The sequence below is a fragment of the Macrosteles quadrilineatus genome, unplaced genomic scaffold (assembly GCF_028750875.1).
Source record: "Macrosteles quadrilineatus isolate MER2022 unplaced genomic scaffold, UCM_ALF_1.0 Scaffold_6__1_contigs__length_79288215, whole genome shotgun sequence".
In the NCBI taxonomy this organism is placed as follows: Eukaryota; Metazoa; Arthropoda; class Insecta; order Hemiptera; family Cicadellidae; genus Macrosteles; species Macrosteles quadrilineatus.
The window spans coordinates 2389695-2406266 of NW_026542599.1; the positions used below are offsets into that span (position 1 = coordinate 2389695).

The 16572-nt window shown below is 33.1% G+C and overlaps 1 protein-coding gene across 1 annotated transcript in view; it reads right to left on the reverse strand.

Annotated features, from left to right (window-relative positions):
• Positions 1-16572, reverse strand: part of LOC128996523 (protein madd-4-like) — a 125940-nt gene that overhangs the window by 50411 nt on the left and 58957 nt on the right. Inside the window, exons 3-4 of the mRNA XM_054421904.1 lie at positions 10945-11097; positions 7201-7428 (exon numbers count right to left, since the gene is read on the reverse strand). Of these exons, the coding sequence (XP_054277879.1) occupies positions 7201-7428; positions 10945-11097 (381 nt within the window). The remainder of the gene's footprint in view (positions 1-7200; positions 7429-10944; positions 11098-16572) is intronic.

The following is a 16572-nucleotide window of genomic DNA, read 5'->3' on the forward strand; positions in this document are numbered from 1 at the left end:
TTTCATGTAAAATAACCTCTCAAAACGAATTCCAACTTATTTTCGGTTTGGAACAAACATTACTCACTTGATTCCAATTCGTCTATTGCGATTGTGTTAGTACACTATGGACATGTTGAACTTTTGGCAATAAGCTACAACCGATTAAATCAATCTATGAAAAATTTCGATTCATGAGATTGCTTATAGTCGAAGTTTACAACTGAGTTGACAGAACAGCTGACTTTTACTCTCTAGGGACTAAAAAGAGTTTATACTCCCTAGGGAGTAAACAATCAACTTTAGAATAAGAATGCATGTATTAAAAACTGCTGCTTTTTGCTGTGTTGACGAAAAAGGGTCAAAGTATACTTTAATTTATCAGCTATGCATTTCCCTTTACCTGTATATTATTGAATCAAACCCAATCCTTATCAGATTTGATCCAAAGAACAAGAATGGGACCTCAGATTGTAATTTTATGGAACATGTCCTTTTTTTTAAATAATGATTAAAAAACTTGTCTTTAACACATTAGAAATGAAGAAAAAACCCACTAATTTAAGGACACAACTTTTTAATTATTTTTTTGATTTATTATCTAACAAATGATTTATTCTATCTCTTTCTACAGTTTCAGAGTCCTAGACTGCAAATGATATTGATGTAATTTTAATATTCATTTTTGTTTATGCATTTAAAATGATAACTGGTAGGCCTAAATGTTTCGTTCAGGTCACTTATATTAGTTCACAACTAAAACATACCCATCTGCGTAGGCTATTAGCTTGTATTGATGTTGCAGATCCCCGGGAAGCGAAACAATCCAACAGTTGGCCAACAACCAACTCCAAACATTACCTTACCAACTGCCAACCACAGGGTTGCTACTCGACTTGACATGTTGGAACATGTATCATGGGTCGTGACTCGTCTACATCTCAGTCAGAAATAGAGGAACTCGAATTTAATTATTGTAGAATAGGATTTTAAAAGATTTTTATGTTTAAGAGTATACTTGGATGTAAAAAACGTTTATTACGACTGAAGTTTGGTTGCAGCGAATTTGTGCAACGAATGAATTTGTTCTTAATGGTTTTAATTTTTTTTGGAGGGGGAGGGGGGTAAAAACCCACATTTGTATGGTCCTGATTACATGGTCCAAAATAATAGGCTTAGTTCATTTTAGGATTAAATGTACTTTTTAGAAAGTGGTACTGCTATATTTATTTTCCCTACGTAGAGATGTTAGCTAGTCTTTAAATAAAAAAAAAAAAAAAAAAAAAACAGTGGTGTTAGACCAAGTGTAAGTTTTTTCATGTAAAAAAGCGAAAATACTTGATGGTCATAGACATAAAGTTTATAAAATGAAAGTTCCTTGTGCACATCATGTAAATTATTCTGACTGATATATCAAGTAATAACATTATATTTAAACTAATCAATTTGGTTTTACTAAAAGGGGAGATATTTACATAGACGAGGCACACGGTATTGTTTTTGTCAACAAATTCCGATCACAATATTAAATCCAAACAAAAATCACGTTTTATGTATAACTGTCAGAATCATTGCCAATGGAGAGAAAATCAAAACCAGATAAACTTCGAGAAACTTCTTCATCTTTGGGAAATCAAAATTACTTCCACTTATCGCAGAAAACTATTAGCGGAGGGAACTTTATGAAAAGGGGGAAACGAAGTGATTAAAGAACTGCTGGCTAATAGGAAGAGTTAGGTGGATTAAGTGCTTTCCTCTGTTCCGACATTAACTTAATCCCTGGTACGATCAGGGTAAAACTGAACATTAGGTACTCGAGATCCGTGACTCGCCCTGAAACTTGGCCACTTAATCTTGCTTAAACATCTTATATTAGATGGATATCTGGTAATAAAACATTTTGTGATTATATTTCTGGGTATTCTAAAGTTGGGTACTATTGAAGATGAAAAAAAAAACAATAAACAGGCTCTTTAAATTCGTTTAAATTGGTCGGTTGAAAAAATTTTTTGATTCAAGACTACTGTGGTTAATATAAAATTGAATTTGATTACTCACCACTGTTTTGTTTATTTATTTAAACGATAAGCAACCAATTCATACAAGCAGCAAGTTGCTACATATTCCCCATGGTGTATCAATTAAGTGAGTTTCCAATAAATGAAACCGGTCAATTAAACAATAAACAGGGCCAGCTATTGAATAGTTATTATTCAAAATGTTCTTTATACAACGTTTCATAAACTGTAGCTTTGTCAGGGAGATAGGGTCTTCGAAGCGGTTTAGTAAAGATTTTTTGCAAATAGTTTGCTTAGTTGAAATCCAGACGTAAATTTCAAAACTATGGACAACCTGTACATTCTTGGTCATAAAGGCAAAGCTTTTTAAAGCACCTACAATCATTGGTAGCTGAATATGTCATTGAATAGGAGCAAAGCGAAGCATGTTGTACCATTGAATGAAAATTGTTACTGTTTTTGAAAATTGATTCATGTTGGGACATGTTGGAGTGCACTGATATCGACTAAATATATTTATTAATTATTTATTTATTATAAATTAATTATTAATTATTTGTAATTTATTTATACACGTAGGTGGGGGGGCTGGTGGGGCTAGCAATGGTTAAATTAATGTTTCTCCAAACAGGCTGTTATAAAAACCACACCCTGTGCAAGTAGACTTATCCTATTGTAAAATAATAACCCTGTTTTGATGCGTGTTTCATGTGGAAGCGGATAAGTTGGTCGCTTTTGACGACCAACTTGACGAATTATTTTTATTAAAAAAACAAATATTCTTATGTAAATAGGAATTGAAACAAATAACTATATATTAAATGTTTTTAACTAATTTACTCATTGTTAAATCATAGGTTATTAGAAACACACGGTTTTACATTGACTTTAAACAGTGAAGTTAAACATTGTATCTTTATAATTTAAACTTTAAATTAAACTTTATTTAATTTATAGACATTGTTTGAATGACTCACTTCTTTAAAAATCATGATTTAAGTGGCTTTGACTGATCTGAAAGCAACTATAGTGTAAATTATATATTCCCTAGTTCTCAAAATTATCTAACTATATCGTATATGGTATATATGCTATATTGTATATGGTTGTATTGTATATGGTTGTATTGTATATGGTTGTGTAACTATATTGTAAATTATTATGCTAAAAAGTAATTACAACCGAGAAGAAACAAATGAGCTTGGTTTGAATGAACCTGCAGAGCGAGATACCACGTATACAAGAGCAGCAACTGTGAAAAAGGAAGGCAACTATTGTGATTAGAACAGACTCCTACGGGCGTTTTTGTTTGCTGCTATTGTACTATTGTGGTCCAGGCATTGTCCTCTTGTTGTGATGGGGCCAGCTTGTAATATTTGCATTGCAGTTTAAACTGTCACCAGAGATTAAGTTGTAGCGTGGTTCTATCAATAAAATGTATAATGTAGCTCATAAACCGATGCAGTTTGTACGATTGTTAATTGTTTACTGACAATAAAAAAAATACAGTTTTAAATAAAAATATTTTTGTGTCCCAACTTCATATCCTAGAACTCTAGTTTCTAGCCCGGAACTGTTTTACACATTACTTAAAATTAGTCCCAGAGGGTCCTGGCACTATCACATAGAAAAAACCATTGGCGATTGGTGGGAATTGAACACGAGACCTCGGGCTTTAAAGCTCTTTGCTCTAACACTAGACCAGCTCAATCCCAATGGGTCCAGAAGACAACTAATTCTAACCTTCCTTTAAAATATAGTCTAAATATCATGAAATTTTATTTTGATTCTTTTTGTGTGTTTTACCATAGACAAAAAGAATTAAATATAGACCGTCAGCTGTGCTGCGGTTACCATAGCTTCTGGCGCACACCGCTTGGAGCGCCATGTAGTTACGGCGTACGCGCTACGTAAACTACAGCGGCGTGCGCCGGAACCTATGGTAACCATGGTAACTTCAGCACGTTTTACATCATTGACTTTTTTTAATTCAAAAAGATCCGTCAAAATCCTAGTCATGTATACGTATAAATTGACGTCTAGTCATGTATAAATTGGAGAGTGTTCGTCGAGGCCCTATAAGGAGGCCCTATAAGGTCCCCTAGGAGCTCAAGGAAATAAGTCAAGTAAGTCATGTATAAATTGACTTTTTTCATACAACATTGATAACTGATAGCCCAACCTGGGTCTAGAGGTGAATTCACAGGATTGAATCGGCAATTTGTAGGCGAGCCTTAATCACTCAGCTAACCAAACACTGTATAGAGGTTGGACGGATTCAATGCTACTATCCTGCAAGTTACCAAACAACCATGATTTTTATTCCGAAACGACATGGTATATTTATAAAAAAAACCCATTATTTTTGTTTTTTTGTATTAAACTAAGGTAAACTAAACTGAGTAAAATAGTTTAAAAAGTAGAAAGTTTTGTTTTCAATGCTAATTTAAGAACAGGAGCAATTAGTGTAGTGTTTAAACTAGCCCTATAAAAACTTCCTTAAAATATCACAATTCTCATAAAACAACAAATTGACTGTTTCTACTGTCTTAATAGACATTTAGTGTTTTAATGTATTAAATATTGGTTTAGTTACACAAAAGTAAGTCATTATGAATAATTTATCCCTCTATTTTCAAAACAAATGTGGTAAAAACCGTGTAAATAAAAAAAAAATACATTCTGACGAAACAAAAACACAATCAGTTAGGAAACAAAACATTTTTTGTCAACATAGTAAGTTAACCAAGATAAAAATCTGCCAGGAGAACTAAGTCCATTCAAATGAGCTGATTACATATTCTGTGTGAAAAGCAAGTTGTGGTCTCTACTCGGGAAGTACCAATATGAATATTTTAAACTTTTGCTTTGTCACTCGACCTATCCGTTACAGGTTTGGTTTAAAAATGTTTATAAGTGACCCGGGTCCATTAAGTCTTTTATTTACGAAAAGTGCACAAAGTAGGTTTACGTCCAATAAACTTGAAACATATTAGCACTAATTGTTCCGTTGGGACTTAGACCAGGTACAGTAGAATAGTATTGAGTAAAGCAAGGAAGTAAGCATGATCTAACACGTTGTGAGCTAGCTTGCTTTGTTGTGACGGGAGCTCAGAGCCCTAGTATATTTTTCTGATAACTGCTAACTATCTGTTACTATTTTGTGGACCATATCAACCAAGTAAAGATACAAATCTATTGTTTAAATAACTGGGAAAATAGCAAAATGTGCTTATGTCATATAAGGATTTTTTTTTCAAAATCTTAAACATAAAATACCAAGTCCACTATTAATATTCTAGTACATGCAGTAAAAGTTTAAATCGTAGTCAGGATTTACATGAAAATACATATTTATCTGTGTTCAAGAGACGTAGGCTTTACAGAAGCCCTGAACAAAGCTGTTAAAGGATTAATGATCAATAAATGTGTTGGTTGATGGCGCTTAAATGCGTTTTATGTCTCTTTGGATCTTCAAGGCTGTACATTTGCAATAAATGTAACAGTTAACCTTAAAAACACCTAAATATAACCTTGCAATTGTTGTGTTCATAGAACACAAAATAGTTTACTTTATTTCCGTCAAATAGTCTAACGATTATTCAATTGAATCAGTCTACATATCTATTTGCAATGCCTAGAGATTATAAGCTAAAAACTTTGGCAAACACATAATTAAAATATGCAGAACATAAACATAAACACGATACGACGTACACAAACATTTAAATGGTGTTGCCTTAATAATTACTATATTCCGCACGGAGCGGGTTTGGTAGCAAAGTTGTGATTGTAGAAAGGATTTATAGCTTAATATAGCTACTGTTTTAGTCTGGATCATCAATAAAACACCCAAAGGTCAATGAAAACCTGGAGTAGTTTTAAACCATAAAATGAAAAAAAAAAAACTCTTGACCTTCCTTAAGGTCTAACCAGCGAACTCCTGGCTAGCGGTTTCACCTTTCGGTGACCAGCTAGGTCCACAATGACTAAAATATTTGATTTTTTTCTCATACTGGACCAAAAACAGCCGACATAATAAATATGGTGGGTTTTAAGTTGCTCCTTTTCTCCCTAGAGATTAACACCCGCTGTTTTAAACACAGTTGTGAACTTCGGTTGTAAAACTTGATCGTATCGAAAGTATTTATCGTTTGTTTTAATCGGTTGTAGGTTTAAGTTTACATTATTGTAATAGGTGGCCATATCGATAGTACAATGTACAATAACACAATTGTGATGAAAAATTCAAATATTGAGTAATTATGAATCATTTTACACATGCATAATACAAGCGTTGCGAGTCAAAGTTGCTCTTTTTATCCCTGAAGAGTAAAAGTCAGCTGTTTTAACTTGGATGTTGTAAGTGGTTGTAAGCAATCGTATGAATCGAAAGACTTAATTGATTGTGTAAATATTGCAAAATGAAGAAAAATGTAGTTTATCACACGGGCAAATAGTGTCTTTTCAAACATCGCTATTTTTTAGAAGTTGAGCTCGGGCCGGAAAGAGTCACTTTACGCTCTAGTGATGAAATATACTTTTACCACAGAGTAGCCAACACAAGTAGACTTCTTATCTCATTGTAAAATCGAAAGATATTTTTTTGTCTAGTTCATTTTGGCAACATTAGGCGCTAGTTTCAACGGGTTTACAAAATATTATTTCAGGGTTAATATTTATGCTTTACTGTTTGGTTACATAACTGGGGATAAGTCATTTCATGTTCGAACGGGTAGCCTCCGGATTATCAAGATACAATTAAAGTGGTTTAAATACCTGTAAGATTTATAAACCAAATGGTTGTGTTACAACTAGTTTCGGCTCACAATGGAGTCTTCTTCAGCGTTTCCCAAGGACATTTTCGTATCTTCAGATAGTCGTCTAAGTTCATAAACATTTTCCAAAACATAGAACACATATATATTTTGTAAATATTTATGAACTTTGACTACCTTCAGAAGAAGCGACAATGTCCTTGGAAACCCCTGAAAAAGGCTCCATTGTGAGACGAAACTAGTTGTAACACAACCATTTAGATTATAACATTACATGTATTTAAAATATTTTAATTGATAAGTCATTGTAATAAATCTAAACAAAGCACGACCCCTAGTGGCACCAGACGGAACTAAAAAATGTCTCCAGATGGTCCATTAGGATGACAAATCTAAGGAACATCTATGTTACCGACTTTACTGACCTGACATTTCCCATCAATGCACATGTCCAAGCTACCCGGTCTGCAGCGAGTGCCATCTCTGACACTGGCAGCTAGTTGAGACACTTCTCCGGAGTGAGCTCTACATATGAGAGCGCAGGGGTGATCGTCGTCGTAGTGTGGGGTCCACGTCAGCAGCTGGCCACGGTGAGGGACACTGTTGAACGAGGCACACTGCAACTCTCTGAACTCCACGTTGTCAGGGCACGGCTGTAACAAACCAAGGTAATTTGAACTAACATAAGTAATTTTCCCCAGTCTAGACTTTACCTCAGCCCGGTCACGATCGATTGTCAATGTCCCTTCGTGTTTTCGTGCTTTTGTAATGTATGTCCGTTCCGTGTGTGTTTTGTATGTGTTTTAGTTTTATTTATCGAACTCTGTTTTTAACGACCTTCGAATGAAGTGATCACTTGACACCTTGAGGCCTGAAGATGGTTCAAAACAAGAACTGAAACTAGTTGCCTAAATCAGCAACAAAGGATTAATATATGCAGGTATTGTAAACCATTTTAAGTAATTTTTCCTATAGTTTCGTGACAAAGCGGGTTTCCTTGCACTGATTATAGCGTGCAAAGTACCTAATTGCTGCATTTACTTATCTTTGCCGCACTCTTTTTTCCACACTTCAATATTCCAACCAAACAAAACGAAACAGTGTGTTTTTATAAAGTACGTAATGTGTGTACGCTTGAAAATAGGTTGGTAACACTTGAAGATACTACGGCTACGATCAGCTGGTGCAGTGTTTCACAGCCTTTGAGTGAGTATTGATACTTCGACTTAATCTGTTGTTTCGATTTAACATACTATTTTCGTCCAGGGCTCAGATTTAACCTTAACTAAACCATGTTATTGAGCGTTTGAAAGACTAATTATTTATATTCTTTAAAGTAAACTGTAAGAAAAAATATAATGTGTAACGTGAGCGCAAAGTTCCTTTGCTGCACTCGAGAAACCTTTCACGCTCACCTGCAGCTCGAGCGTAAACGTTTCTGTAATGTGCAGCAAAGTGCCACTTCGCACAATAGTTACACAAATAACTATTGTAGGACTAATATTACGGGGTGAGGCAATGAAAGCGCCCCAATTTATAAATAGTATAAACTCAATAATATTCACCCTATCGATATTAATAGCACATGAAAACAAAGCTTACCTTTTGCCATTTTAACTTAACATAGGAATTTTTTCAATTTCTTGAAAACAAAATCCTGCAAGTGACTTCCTTGTCCTATTTGACATTCCTTTTTAGTCACTTGAAAATTCCATAAAATACTCCTCTAGCATTTCTTCAGAAATCACTTTATTTTTTGGACAATTCTTAGCTTCGTTTCAAGCAAATCTGTGGGGTGACTTTGAAAAGCCTCGAACTTCAAGTAGTTTATCTGAAACCCCCCCCCCCCCCAAAGCGTTACTTTAAATTTTAGCACAGTAAGAATACAATTTGCAAAAGAAAGTTAGGCAACGCTAAGCATGGATGGGGAGCGAGCTGGTCTAGTTGTTAGTGCACGGGATTTCGGTCACTGAGGTCAAGGGTTCAAATACCACTAAATCACCACGTGATAGTGCTGCAATGTGATAGTGCAACAGGCAGTGTCTAGCCTGAAATGTGAAAAACAATCTCGGGCTCGTGCCTAGCGTCCTAGGAAAACAATACTAAGCACGCATAGTAATAACAAACAGAAAATGAATAATAACACTAACTAGGAGTTAACTTCAGTTAACTAATTTAGATAGTTTTAGTTAACTATTGTATTTTGAGTGGCTTTACTCGGTGGGATTAATTCACTGATGAATTCGAGGAATTGGTAAACTATAAATAGCAAGATTCCATCAATCAATGCTTGTTCAGTGAGCAATGTGTGAATGACATTTCGTTTTATGTGTGGGATTCATGGTCCATATACTTCTAAAAATACTGGACTATTTTACTTGGTGGTTTCTATTATATGTAAACAGTACTATTTACAAGGATAAAACACTCACATTACTACATAATTGAGCTAAAATGTATTTAAATTACACAAGTTTAATACTTTTAAACTCTTTATGAATAAGGATAAAACTCCAATAATAAATTATGGAAAGATTCTATAGTGTGAAATTCGTAGCGGCTAAAAGAGAATATAGCGTGATGGAAGCATGGAATAAGAAAGAGAAATATTTGTGTACGAGAATAGGAAATCTGACAAACAGAGATATGTCTGACGGCCAATTTGAGGAAAGAAAGATCTTACTGTGATACAGAGCGTATGATATCCTTACGATCATTTGGGGATTTATATGAAAGTTTCTCGACGTAAAAATCTAAAAAAAAACATGTAAGTAGTAAAATTTATATTTTTAAACATTGTATATTGGTTATAAATAGTTCATTTATGGTGTTTGTATAATATTTTATAGTTACAATTATTATAATAGGAGTTATAACATTATTTGGAATATTATTTTTTTAATTTAATAAATAAAAATGAGATGTGTATTGTACTTATTATACGAGTAGATCTTGACTAAATCATAACAATGCAATTTAAAATGAAGTCTAAAAAGTAAGCAAACAAGGAACAAGCTAATTATATATATACAAAATTTTTCTAAAGAAGTATAAGTGATTTACATTTATGTAATTCTTAAAATTTGAAAATAAAATATTGCAACATATTCATGACACAATTTTATAACAATAGAATCCTAATTAACAAAATTAAAAAATATTTTTGTTTGAAAAAATGCGACGTTAAGAGATTAAATGTATATTTTCGTAAAGCGAGAAATTCCGCCGCTGAACGGAACTCAAAGCTGTCCTCTTGATGCCAATTATAAATTAACTTTTCTGATTTATCAGTCCATTTAATAAAGAAGAGCAGTTCGCTTCAATTGACTTTTTGTCATCTTGACGTTTTACGTTGAAATGAAAAATTAGGAATTTTATAGGTTTATTTAGTTACAATAACTCTCAGATCTATTTTTGAAGATTTAAAAATTATCAATCGCATGTATAAGTACTTAATTTTATTTCCATTTATCACGAACAATCATCGGTAAGTATCTTATAATATATGATAGATTGAAACGTAAAATAACGGGGAGTAAACAAAAATATTATTTTACTGTTGATATGTAAAATATACAATATACAGTATGATAAAAAACCTAGTTTGCACTGGAAAATTTTCCATATAAAGGTTTTAAAAATGGATTAGAATGCTCCATACTACACTTTGACACTAATGTGTTGTTCAAAAACGTACATAACCATACCGACTCCACTACTCTATTACTGTTCGTACCGTCGTAATCTTCCGTGCATCCAGAATAGTACCATACTGTAGTATTGCACAAAATCATGCAGTGTTCAACCATTCACTACATCCAGTGTCGTATACACCACACTATGTTTGATCAAACCTTACATTAATTTACTACAACATCCAGTAGCGTTCTGTACCATTTCGTACCATTTCTTGAACTCATAATTGCTGTATTATACCATATTATACCGCATTATAGTAGAGCATAGTGTTCTACAATGCTTTTTAGTAACACTACGTCTACATTGAAATTGGGCAGAATGTTCTATACTGGAAAATGCTTTAGTGTGACGTACCTCACTTCAGTATTATGTATTGTATCTCACCACACAAAGGCCCCACACCCACACCTTATGTGCAGCACCATAATTAAAATTCAACATTTTATTGTGTGCCATGCTAACCAACTTACCTGCATATTGCAGATCTTATAGCGCACGGGAGAGCCCTTGCACCGTGACACGGAGTTGCAGGATCGAATCTGGAAGATGGCGCCTCCATCGCAAGTTCTGGAGCACTGTGACCAGGCTGACCATGCTGACCATAACCCGGGGTCATCATCCTCCTGGAGACAAAATGGAGGTCAGAATATGGCACAGTGCAGAGGCTAAGGTTTGGAGGGACATTACAGAGATGAAGGGTGGGACTCAATGTGATGGATTAAAGAACCTTCTGCAATGGTAAAATAGGATACATTAAACACCTGAATAGAGTACACTATCACTGGACCTTTCACAGTTTCATTTTACAGTCCAGTCTGGCGAATAAATGTGTCAGATAAACCAAAAATTTCTACAAAGCACTAACTCACATCCTAACAAAGTGTTTTCGTGAAACATTTTATTTTCATTCCAACTATGGGTCAAAGTATTTTTTACACGTGAAAAAGGTTATGATAAAATGTTCTAGTTTAAGTATCTTTTCAAAATACATCAAATACAATTGGTGATATGCAGGCCTACTTTACTAGTAAGGAAAAAATATAAATATACGTACTGCATTCTCTGACCATCCAATAGTTTTTCACATAACCGTTAAAAGGCAAATTCTATGTTGAATGAAAATGCAAATATTTCGTTACCCGTTGGTATTTTTACGAACAGTAAACATAAACAATAAAGACAACTCGCACAGAAAAGCGTGTACAGAGAGTTTCAATATTTACAGTAACTCACAAAGTGGTTGTGAGCAATGCTGATCTGTATTCTGACGAACCAAACTGATAATATTTTATAATTCAAGATTTTATGCCTATTAGCTCCTAGATAGATGTTCAGTATTTCTAAACCTGGTGTTAAAATAAAATAAAATAATTATAGTCGCATACCTTACATTTCATTACCTTATAGTGCATAGAGTGCTCAAATATTTCAAAGCTATAATAATTGTCTACTATTAGGGCAGATGGTATGAATCAGAAGATCACCCAACAGTTTGGTCTAAATAAATGTCACTAGCTTCTTCATGTTTGAAACTGCACTCAGTACTTTATTTTATCATAATCCTTTTAATGAATAGTACTAGAAAAAAAAACAATGCCATCTAAATTATAAAGCTAAGCTCTCATTCATTTCACAATTACTTCAGTTTCCACTTGATCTTGCCTTAAAATACACGACTTGTTTACAATTTACTCAATATTAAAAATCTAGCTTTGGATTAATCTTTATTTGCTTCAAATAATATCTCTGATTTATCAAGACGACCAGAAAGAGGGACAATAAGTGATATTTTATTCATCACATTTCCAGCTCTAATTATCAAGCCGCGTACCTGAGGGATGTGACATCGCCGCTGTGTTATTTATTCAGACAGACGCTCAAACGTTCCTCCATCTGTTATGACTTATGTCTATTGTAATAATAAACAATGAGGATAGAAATAGTTATAAAAACATACAAGAATCATTATTGTTATTTTTTTGTGTAATTTTCCACCTGCTCTAAAAATTCAGCATTTAGTTGCGGGAACCCTCTGGGCAGTGTCTTCATAAATTTACTTCATATCCATATTGTTTCATAAAAACCCATACTCGTTATTCCTCCGTTGTTTTTTAACTGTATATTACAGTGTATTGGTTTTTTGTATTTATAAATTTAAACCATCCAAGACCGTCCAATGTGAAAAGTGCAATACTTTAAAGAACCTAGGGCCTAATTAGAGTTAAACCCCGTTCTGGTACAGCACGCTTAATGTATATACAAAGAAATGTTCTCCGCTTTAAATGATGGCTGCAATAGCAACATACAAAGCATTGGCTACAATGGGACGATACAACACACTCTTTGATGCTGTATTAATCAGAAGCTATTCTTCTCTATTTTACATTTTATGCTCCCGTTCATATTTTAATCCCCCGCTTCGCCCTAGCATGCAGTACAGAAAGCATATTTTTGTTGATGACTATATTTTCTTTCATGACGTAGAATCCTGATTACTAAGCTTACACAATGTTGGTAATTGTTGTCAATATTTTCTGAACACACATATTTTACTAAATATTGCTATTAACCTCAATTTTACTTGTGTAATTTTCGCAAAATGGAAATTATTAACCGGTAGGAAAAAAACGTATTGAAAATTGACTGTAATAAAATAAACATAAACTGTTCCCTGGCATTTTTATTGGTAAAAGGATTTTTTTATTTACGGCTTAACATTAGTTATCTTTTTGATTGATGTTTTAATTTTTGAAGTTGGGGCATGGTCTTTAGGTGTAGGTAGTATTTATATATAGAGAAAAAAGCCCGTCCTTTTAGTGAATTTTCCTTTAGGGAACCAACTACAGTATTACTGCAGTCGACATGGAAAGACCTAGATGAGAAACAGATTTTCTTTTCATTTTAATACCCCCCAGAGGCTGAAAACACTATTTGTTCAAATCTTTATGTCTTCACCGTATACATCAATGTCCTCGAAGACTTTAATGAATTATTTTGGCCCGATTTTGATGAAATTGCGCATGCATGTGTAGAACTGGATAAATCAGGATTAGTTCGCGAACCAGCAAGATCGGTTCATAGGAACGGTGTTGGGCTATACAATGAAAAAGTTTTTTTTTAAATACTTTATACTTTAATCATATACATTCTCAATTTTCATTGCAGCAATCGTGTAGAGCTTTGCATATTGTATACTAAACCATTGTTGTACGGAGAAAAGTGAGGGAGAAAAAAAAAATGTAAGTGGCATTAACTATTAGAAATATTTTAACTAGGACCTCCTGGTTGGAAGTCCCTCGACTAGCTCCTCTCCTAACGCTTGTTTGTACAAGTATAGTAAAGAGGTCTGATATACTTAATTATTCAATTCCATAACAGCTTCCTTAATAAGAACAACGTGAAACATACCGAACTTAAGATAGGAATGTCTGGAGTTATAAGAGATGGCGAGAAGATTACATTGAAAATGTAAATAGTTTTCTCCGAAAGTTTATAACTGACAAACGACTTTGGACTGTAAAACGAGGGAATGTTTTGAATGACTTTCGAGTGAATGAGAAACGTTGGAAGTTCCAGCATTGAGCTTTGAAGTTGTTGTGTAAAATATATTCATTGTTCGTAGTTGTAAGTTTAATATCTAGCTTTAATAGATTAATAATGTGATGGAGTAATATTTCAAAAATCTATATCCATACAAACTGTATACGTAACCCGATGAATATCTTTTACGAAATCCAAATATTATTTAGAAAAGTTTTATGATATTGAATTGCAAATCAAACCTAGTATAGCTAAAATTTTAACTAAAAAAAGAAGTAATGTTTTTATTTAAATGAACTAAAAAAATGGATAAAAAGTAGATTTAATTAAGTAAGAAACATATTTTGTTCCTAATATCCCTTTTGAATGCAAAGATCTTTATCTTCATTACGAGATTTAATTAGAGAAGATTTCTTTCAACATTTGAATCCACAGTTAAGTTAAACTTTAGCTGGGTATATTTAAAATAATTCACAGTCTACAGAGTTTTAACGTGTAGTTTAGATATATATTGTTACATTAATACTTTAGTAATCATGCCTAAAGTTCAATACCACAAATGAGTAATTAATTTAATAATATGTATACAGTAATACCTGTATTTCTAGTCATGCTATGAGTTGAACTTAAAAAAAAATGTTTTAATGCAAGAAATACTCATAAAGTATACTGAGCAAGGAGGTCGATGCTAAAGAAAACCAATGCCAAAGTAAAAATAACCCCGCCGCAGCAAACCTGCGTACAAGTGAATTTCTATTTGCCTGAATTGGTATACAATTAAATTTATTTAAATAACATTAGGTTTAACGAGTATTTAGGTTTGCTGCTCCATGGAGGCTTATAGAGTGTGTTTTTTAGTAAAATATTAATAGTTTTATTAAAAATAAATTTGCCAAGTTTGATCAAAATATATCCATAAACAAGGAAACTACAACATTTAAAAATATTCTGCATAAGAAAAAAATAGTAATTTTAAATTGAAATTTTTTTAAATTTTCTCTGTAGGTAACCAATAACCGCACAAAAACACTTCAATATACCAAATTATTTTGCCTCTTTAAACTGGTCTAGATAGAAATTGGGAAATTTTATGTTTTGATGGTGAAAAATGAGAAAACACTTTTTTAACCCCATAAAACCCCCCGTAAAACCACGTTCCCATGTATGTAAACAATGCGTTTAACAATTAAGACACCATCATAACGTACATGTGCCTAACATCACTTGAAAAGGTTAAGTTAATAGATATTGCTCTATATGTATTTGAAATAATTATTGTAACTGTATAAAAGCCCTACGAAATTTTATACTTCGGGTTAATGTGAAAACTATAAGACAATGCACGGAGTTTAATTAGATAATAGCCATGTTATTTAGTTACTTTACCCCGTATAATACTTAAGTCAAAGTAGGGTTATTTTTAAATCGATCTTAAGTTTTTCGTAAGAAAACCACCATAGCAGAAAGTAACCTAGAAATATATTTTTCGAACGACACTAAAATAACAGACATCAAATTATTTATAATCAAAATATTTTAATTGATGTCATTATTTGCGTTTAGGTTATGTGTAGATATATTTACCAAATTAATATTGAATTGAAAGACTATTCAAGTACACAATGTTCCACTATTGAATAAAGAAATTATAATTGTGAAAACCGACTTAAGAAATAAAATAAACGAACCAAATTTGTGTAAAAGCCTTAGCTACATAGTACATTGTAGCATTCTAATACCAAACCATTACGCCAGTACAACTATGGTGACACAGTTTTTTTTTCACAAAGCCAGAAAGAGAGACAATAAGTGATATTTTATTCATCCCATTTCCAGCTCTAATTATCAAGCGGCGTACCTCAGGGATGTGACATCGCCGCTGTGTTATTTATTCAGACAGACGCTCAAACGTTCCTCCTTCTGTTATGACTTATGTCCCTTGCGATCTCAACAATATTTAAATACATAATGTTTTAAATTATTGCTCCCTAAATGGGCAGTAAAGTGCTACATCTTATATTGGAAGATTGATTCAGTACGGTGAAAAATAAAAAGTGAGTAATGAATACATTATGTATGATCTTTAAAACTATCGCTGCATTATTTAAAGTATTTTTGGAAATGATTCTATTTGGTTCACGATTTGTGGGTGTAAAATAGTTTATTCATCTCAATGTTAAAAAAAAGTCCGATAGAGTCGTTAACCTGGTTAATTGCTATTTTTTTAATGATATTTCTGATTATATGGACAAGATATGTAATAAGAAAATATAGTGGCTTAATCAGGACAATATCTAAAAATAAATTCATAGATAATAATGACTAGTTTGAAGGTCAAGTTTTTTTGGACCTATTACGAGACCAGATACTTTTAATACTTTTTAATGAAGTGGCGACCATACAAAGTAGGTATTTTAAGCCAAGTATGAATGGAGATGAGTGTAGGATGAGTGGCGCGATCTTGTAGCCTTGTTAGTGACTAAGGCCGATATATTCCTTAGACACAGCTGTTAATTAATAGCCCAAACAGCTAATGGCAACTAAGGACCTACAGTTTA